This window comes from Bombus bifarius, unplaced genomic scaffold (assembly GCF_011952205.1).
Source record: "Bombus bifarius isolate JDL3187 unplaced genomic scaffold, Bbif_JDL3187 scf7180000007977, whole genome shotgun sequence".
Lineage (NCBI taxonomy): Eukaryota > Metazoa > Arthropoda > Insecta > Hymenoptera > Apidae > Bombus > Bombus bifarius.
The window spans coordinates 3,763,846-3,772,080 of NW_022884362.1; the positions used below are offsets into that span (position 1 = coordinate 3,763,846).

General features: G+C 31.8%; 3 protein-coding genes across 8 annotated transcripts in view; 2 read left to right on the plus strand and 1 right to left on the minus strand.

Annotated features, from left to right (window-relative positions):
* Window positions 1-1,281: 1,281 nt before the first annotated feature.
* Window positions 1,282-5,511, minus strand: LOC117204246 (ubiquitin-conjugating enzyme E2-17 kDa). The gene is made up of 6 exons (XM_033441456.1): window positions 5,192-5,511; window positions 3,250-3,313; window positions 2,897-2,928; window positions 2,284-2,361; window positions 2,100-2,205; window positions 1,282-1,984 (listed from the first exon to the last, which is right to left on the minus strand). The coding sequence occupies exons 1-6, from the start codon at window positions 5,213-5,215 to the stop codon at window positions 1,845-1,847; spliced, it is 444 nt and encodes a 147-aa protein (XP_033297347.1). The 5' UTR covers window positions 5,216-5,511; the 3' UTR covers window positions 1,282-1,844.
* Window positions 5,512-5,608: 97 nt separating this feature from the next.
* LOC117204245 lies at window positions 5,609-6,888 on the plus strand. The gene is made up of 2 exons (XM_033441455.1): window positions 5,609-5,700; window positions 5,771-6,888. Exon 2 carries the CDS (start codon window positions 6,139-6,141, stop codon window positions 6,799-6,801), a length of 663 nt encoding a protein of 220 aa, XP_033297346.1. The 5' UTR covers window positions 5,609-5,700; window positions 5,771-6,138; the 3' UTR covers window positions 6,802-6,888.
* Window positions 6,889-7,553: 665 nt separating this feature from the next.
* The window catches only part of LOC117204242, a 118,557-nt gene continuing 117,875 nt past the window's right edge, over window positions 7,554-8,235 (plus strand). For all 6 annotated transcript variants that reach the window (XR_004487034.1, XR_004487035.1, XR_004487037.1 and 3 more), the window contains exon 1: window positions 7,554-8,129. Coding sequence is in view for 2 of the 6 variants with exons in the window: in XM_033441449.1 (XP_033297340.1) it covers window positions 8,085-8,129 (45 nt within the window). In the remaining 4 variants the exon portion in view is untranslated. The remainder of the gene's footprint in view (window positions 8,130-8,235) is intronic.

The window sequence follows — 8,235 nt, forward strand, 5'->3', positions numbered from 1 at the left end:
TGATTTGCCGCGCATTTTTAGTTGTAATTAAATTACAGTAGTAGACGTTCGTATGAGACAAAATCGACATTAACAAGTGATATACCATATTACATACTAATCGATTTGTCTTTTCTAGGCTTCGTACTTGCTCCGTGAGCTTGCCATATTTTAAGCACCGATTACATTCAAGACTTGCTCGTTAACGCACTTTACACTGTTCGCAAGACAAAATCGTTTACTTACTTTCTAATTAAGTGACCATCTTTACGATATTTCGGATTGTATTCGTTTTCTATGATTAAAAGCCGAAACACTGGTAGCACCAACGAAAGGTGCATTGTTCCTAGATTAATTTGAACAAACTAACAATAAACATGTTGAATGACAACACGTCCTTTTCTTCCCGTAAAAATTGCGTTAAATGGATTTTAGAAACAATTTGATATCTCATTGGAATCCTTTGCAGCCACAATATATAGGAAAATATGTAACTACCGAAAACATATCGTGAGTACTTGAGGGAACTAAAATCTACTTAACGGTTATTTTTCTCGTACGGTATAAGAGTTTGTAATATAATAATAGGACGTGAGAGAGAGAAGAGAGAGAAAAAGAGAAAGTGAGAGAGAGAAGGTACTTATACTTATATTGTGGATGAAAAGGAAGCTTAAGACAAATACTAAATAATAATAAAAAATTATCGCTTAAAGAAAAATTTACACGCAAAACAATAATAAACGCATTGATTCGAGAGTAAAACATAGCGACGGGCGAATTCTTAATTCGCAAGGTACGACGCATGACTTTACTGATAATTATAATGACGCACTATTATGAAATGAATTCATAGGATTTTACAAATCCATTGTTAAGCTCCAGAGCTCATTAAAACATTTCTTAATTATTTCGTAATATGTTTTAGGTAAGAATTTAAATAAAACGTATTTCGCTTTCATCATTTATCGATAAATAGTGACATCGATAACTACATTTTTTATACCTAAATAAAGCCAAACGACGTCAATTTCACGTCATAAGAAATCGTGAATGCCTTTGATTGATATCAATATCGCACGGGCCCATGAACGGCAGGTACTTATGTCGCGGTCAGTTAAGTCACCAAAACTTTTTTATTTTGTATACGTTGAATTATTTCAAAATGTATAGTCCAATTTATCGATTAACGATATGCATAATTAAATTGCTACACACACACAGGAACCAAACCATAAATTTCGAGTTACTCGTAGAATTTGTTAGATAGGTAAGGAATTTTAATAATTGAACAAAACATACAGGTATAGTTTCAGTAGTATTTATATATAGCCCAGTCTTACAAAAAAGTGACCGTATCGTTCCAAGGGACGGGCAAACATTGCTCACCTGCGTTAAGACTAACAATAGGTGTACTGTCAGTTCAAGGTTTTCATTTCACTGAGAAAGTAGGTATATAATGTTGCGATATTATAAGCACAATAATTAAAAATTAAACTATTAAATTCAAATACAAATCCTACTTTCACTCTCCTATATTTTACTTCCATTTTTATTTATGAAAATCAAAGCGGACATGTTTCTTTTTTTCCTGATTTATATATATATATATATAATGTTATGTGACCACCTTTTAAATTGCCTTAATTGCCATTGTGGCAACGTCTCAATATTCGCAGGCCTCTCGGGACGAAGGGAACTTCAGTTTGATCACGTTTGTCTGAGCATTCTTCGAGCCCGAGTATTGGCTTAAGTTTTAAAGTAGACGAGCCATAGCTAATTTCAATCGGTGCTGATGCATAAGTGGCAATAGGCTGGGGCTGTTTGTGGGTGGCTTTTGGATGTTGAAGTCAACGGAGATTGGCGCATCACATGGCATACTTGCGCGTCCATTCACGTGCCAATTCATTGTACTTCTCCCTGTCAGTTTTATATAACCTTGCTATCTCTGGTACCAGCGGGTCATCTGGATTTGGATCGCAGAGCAGGGAGCATATTGATAGTAAAACTAAAAAAGCAACAGAGAATTTTCTCTCTTAAAGACTATCTTAAAACTTTAGGTTTCATAAAAATTTTATTTCATTAGTTTTATGTTCACATTGTGTTCAAAAGTTTGTACACACCCTTTGATATGGTAAGTGCTGGGGACCATTGCGATCTTAAAATGTCCAAACAAATACTCCCATTACTGTTGATATTTGGATGATAAATTCTAGTTGTAAAAGCAACCTGCATATATACATAAGGAATTAATATGCCTCTTGTATATTGTTATAGAAGGAGTTATTGAAAAAGTAATTAACATACCTTAGGTGGTTTGAATGGATAATCTGTGGGGAAATGAATTGTAAGGAAAAACACTCCTCCTTGGTATGGACTGTCAGGCTGAAAATAATATTTACTCCTAATTATGTGATAATATTTAATTGTAAATACTTTGAACATATATAGTGTAGCTTTTATTTATATTCATAATAAAAGATTTTATTTAAATTATATTTAATAAAGTTAAATTATGAATTAGTTCGCAATATTAATGTTAATAAAAAGTAGTAAACATAATTATTCTAAATGTAAAAACCAAATAATAATTACATTATACAACTATCATATCATAATAGGATTATATGACTTAACAGAATTAGAGGTGATTCATAAAATCTTGTTGAAACATCATAGTAAAGATAACATGCATTAGGTTTTATATTTTTAAGTAGAATTGTTAGTCATAAGTAACATAATATGAGTTTCATTATTTTAGAAGTTACCTTTAAGTATCAGAGTGAAAGCGAAGATACTTGAAAATAATACTCACAAATTATATTTATATGTTCATTAATAATTCTAAGAATGTACTTTTAAGTTAATAAATATTAATCTAATTAATTCAGAAATAGTATTAAGATCATTATATACTTACTGGTCCCATAATAGTTGCTTGCCAATGGAATACTGAAAGCAATTACACGATTAGATGTAGAAATTACAGTTCACTACAAATCATAATTGATCATCATAAAAATTAAAAAACAATTAATATATAATTATAGCAACATCAAAAAATTATATAATTTGTAAAAATGATCAGTAATAATGAAAAAATAGTTCCAGTTACCATTGATAATAATTAACATATATCTTTTAGAAAAACAAATGCAATAATGTGCTTTTACATAAAGTATGATAACAATTATACTAGTGATGCAGGCAAATTATGATTTGCCAATTTCTAGTTGAAGCACATGCAGAAACAAATACTTTCAAAGAACTTACAATCATCTCCTACGGGACCGGCAGAGCATTGCGCAGGTGGATCTCTACCAAGGTCCTGAAGTTCCTAAATATACCAACAAATTTTAGTAACATAAATAAAGAGTTTCTCTGAGGATTATGTGTATATAATATAAATGAAGTTATAATTATAAATAATTCGTATTTTATATATAATAATTCATATTTCTAATACATAACTTGTTCTACTTATTCTATGTTTCCATGTTGAAAAAGTTGTTATATTTTAAACTAATTTTTTTTTTTAAATAATACATTCTACTAATAACATAATCTTCATACAGTGCATGATGAAATTTTAAGTTTTATGATGTATATATCTATAGATGTATAGATTATATGTGAAACATGTGTAAACAAAGTATTCTAGAACATTCTTACATACATGTATACAGGATGTTTCATTTTTATGCTGCCAAATGGTGTCAGCACGTTCTATGATTAAAAATAAGACAAAAATGTTATATAAACATAGTTATAAATGCTCAATTACAAAGTTATAACAAAGATACCAAAATTATAAATAACTGGTTTCTTGTTTGATTTTATATGGAACAACCTCATAGGTCAATTTAGTATTTACAAGAACAGACAAAACTTTGAACAAGAACTTTAGTAAACATGGTCAACCATGAGAATTCAGATCAACCAACAAAGAGGATTCAGTCATTTATAAATTTGGCATCTTTATTATAACTTTGTAATAAGACACGTACAATCCTATGTTTATATAACATTCTTTTTCTTATTTTTAATCATAGAATATAGTGACATTACTTGGTGGGATAAAAATGAAACACCCTGTACACCTGTACATATAAGATACAAATAAATTAGGAGATTTTATATAATATACAAATCCATAAATATACAGTATAATTTAATCATTTATATCATATACTTTGAAAAACTTCAACTTCTTTATATACAAGATTATCATCCAAAGATACTATAATAGTAGTATTATAATATAAGATAAAATAATGCAAAGTATCAATACAGATATTAAAATATAGCCATAAAGTTATAGTGAAGTTATAATAATTTGGAGGATTAATTCAAACGAATACTACTTAATGATGTGATAAAACAAAGTATGACTACGGATTTAAATACCTGAAGTACTTGTTACACAAATACTTGTAATAAGCATATGGTTACAGAATCAAAGCTAAGATAAATGACATATCACTTTGTACTTAGTATGATTACTCATTATGATTATAGTATATTATATGATTACTCATAGAACAATGCATCCAGAACTTTCTATTTTTTGCCCTGCCACTGTGAATAATGGTTCGGTTAAAAAATATTATAACGACTGACAGGTCAAATTGTTGGTAGGCATTACAAAAAGTATATCAATCCCTAAATGATTCACTTTATCCAACTAATGTGTGCTACAGTCACATGGTGAAAATTATATTGAGCTATGATACAAATAGGTGATGGATCACTTAGAAAATTTCTAATGCTATTTCCATCCACAAATGGAATATGAATGCTCTAATGAAATTTTCATAATTTCTAAGTTATCTATAGTTTCATGCATATATGTATATATGAGTAAACATATATGTATACATAGATGTAATGCACGGTTTTACGTTACTTCCGGCAATTTATCGGCTAGCCACTTAAAATTTTTTCAGATTTTCACTGTCACCGTAGCTACGTCCACTGGCACAAAGTGGCACTGTGCAACGTGCGTAATGCACTATGTCGACATAAACGGGTACGCAAGTAAATCAAAGCACAACCGAAGAATGCAAAAAAAAAGGGAAAAGCCAACATGATTTTCAATGCTGGCTCACATTGCTTCACTGCAAAATCGTTAAGGGCGTTCAACCGCATTCGACACACATCACATCAACACCCGATTGTCTTTGTACAATACGAACACCTCTGATCATTCACGTACCTTATTAATTCGTTTTAAAGCCATTTGTTGAACTGTGTGTTGATATTAACCGGCTGAAAATCAGACAGCGATAGCCGCTAGCCGAAGATCTTTGATTAGGGATTGCAAGATGGCTGCCTTCTAAACGTAGCCTTACCGCGTTGGTCAAATCAGTATCCGTCAGCTATTTCTGCACCTTCTCCTCCATATTTAACCAAAGTATTTGTGATTGTACTTATGATTATTTTAACAGATAAATTTTATAGTGGAAACATTTTAATAAAAAATAATATTATTATGTTTTCTTTTACACCTTTTATTGTGAAATTAAGCCAGAGACTTCACGGATTTCCTTTTATCGGCAACTAGTGGATTTTTAACATTATACTATCATTTCTCGGTAGATGTCGTGATGAGAGGTACAAATGATTGGCCAATGCGCGTGATTAAACGAATTCTGCTTTTAGTATGTATGTATTGTATATATTGTACTATATATGTGCATATATACATTGACACTGATACTAATTGTAAGTATTTACATCAGTTTAACAATGATCATATAAATTTGAAATACATCCTATTCAGTTATCACCTTAGGCCGTTTCCTTTCTTTAAAGGAAGTATAGTAACTAACCTAAAATAATTAAATCTATATTTCGGAATAATTAAACCGAAATACAAAGGAGATAATGGGGGAAAAATTGTTATTACTATATAAATTATACACTTTGTGTGCTTATCTAAGTATGACATCACCTGTTCCAAGAAATTATTTTTCTCACTACATACATATATATACCCGATTAATAATGATATATATGGCAAAACAAAACAAACTACGTTGATCCCAATTATAACACTAGGTTAGATAAGATAGATAAAATTAACAAGTCATATCGAAATATCAATACACATCTTAATATTATTGAATGTGAAATACGTATATTTCACAATATCCTATTATTATGACTGACAATAAAAGGAAAATAGCAGGCTGTACATGCATTCAACAAAAGTTGCACAGGCAACAACGGAGAGATCAATGCAAAAGGAAGAGACAAACATTCGTATATAATCCAGAGGAGGAAATGTGGCATGAACCGTATTTAAGGGACTTACGCAAAGAATTTTCAGATGTGTCTATATTGTGTGATTCGAAGATCGAATTGCCATGGAAGGATATCGCGTTACCAGCAGCCGGCATGAAAATTCGTCAAGAAGTTTCGTTAACTCCTTTGAACGATCGTAATGGACAAACGGATGACACAGATGTTGACAAAGAACCAGTGGAAAAAGAATCTCTGGGAACTATGCTTTTACCATGGAAAGATTTGATTATTACGGAAACCTTACCATCAAAACAAGACAGCCCCGATAGTTGCGATTCTACACTAGAAATTCCATGGAGTGATCTTGTACTCGAGAAGCCAATGGATATACAGCCAGTGCAGGAAGAAGCTTGCGTTACTGACGATGTCGAGATTCCATGGAATGACATTTTAATACCGCGAAATATAGTGATCGAATCACAAAAGAAGAAACATCCATCTTCGAAGTATCCACCTCGCTCATTGGTAGGAGCGAAGGGTGTTAAATGCTGTTGTGTCAGTGTTGGATGCAAATTGTAGAATGAACTTTACAACGAGTTGTAAATAATTTATAAATTTCCGATAAAAGACTGAAATATGAACTTTTATTAGGTTATATTTTTTAAATACTTTGGTTTTATTGATTTTTAATGTTCCATATTTTCTTTAAAAATACATAAAATTTGTCGAATTTCGGTAGAAATTTTTATATTATGAAAAATTTATTTAGTTTCAAGAAGTACAATGAAATTATTTCATATTATAAATTACGCTATATGTTTTGTAGGATCCTAAAAATTAATATACATACATGTAAATCAAAAACTCGGAGATTAACTTCTAGGAATTATTCCATATTTAGAAATTTATGTACGTACTATATACGTATATGTATAAAAAGTATATATCAGATTGCGCAAGTCCTTACAACTACAAGGTCGTTCGGAATCTTTCTCATTAGGTTTATTTTTAACTGATCGAAGACGTTTAACACGTGGTTTATATCACGATACGGAAATACATATAATGTATTGATACAGAATAAAAATAATATTTTTATCAACTATGTGTATATTTTTTCTTGCTTTGTTTATACATGTTGATAAATACAAAATAGCATACACATAAAGACCGTTAACAAAGGTAAAAAAATTTGTCGTCATTTACATTACCGACGGAAGTCAAGTTGCGATTCAAATACATAAATTGCCTGATGGCGTTAGTGTAACGAAACGTTGGGTAGCCATGATTATTATTTGCTTGATGTTCGTGATTGGCGGCAGTCGGCTCTTGCCAGTGGACGCGAACGGTGGTTTGTTCGTATTGTAGTTAAGTCGACAGCTGCACATGAAAATGGCGTAGTAAGGTGGTATAATGCCGTAATTCTGATCGCATAAATGTTCCGTGAGAAGTTTTGAACAGCGAACAGGGATTTACCACTTGACTTTTCAAGCATCTGTAACGATACCGTCCAGTCGAGAGCATTGTGATTAATTTGATAGCTCCGCTTATTCTAATAGCAGCGTGAAATGTGTATTGTGTGTTGGTGACTTGTACTGTGATTTGACAACGCATGTGTTCGAGTTCCTCGTAACGTTTTGAAGTTCGTATGGAAGTGTACAGGCTCGATTAAGCTAACGTGATTAGATCTTCATGAGGGAAACACAAAAATGGCATTTACACTTGAGAGAAATCGTGAATTTTTCCTCGTGACAGCTTGACGACCTCGACTCCAGACGAGTTCAAGATGGCGCCACCGGCATTTTGACACTTGCACAAGATTCGTCAGCTGGATTTTACAACCGTTCCGAGCTTCGATTATTATGAGCAGAGAATTTTACGTTCCTTGTACACCTTACGCTTATCAGGTAAGTGAATTATCGCTTGTCATTTTTCGTGGTAATCGCACGGTGACACAATGTGTCCGGTAACCACTGCTTCCTGCATCGCCATGTCCTCCCAATCGAGTATGTA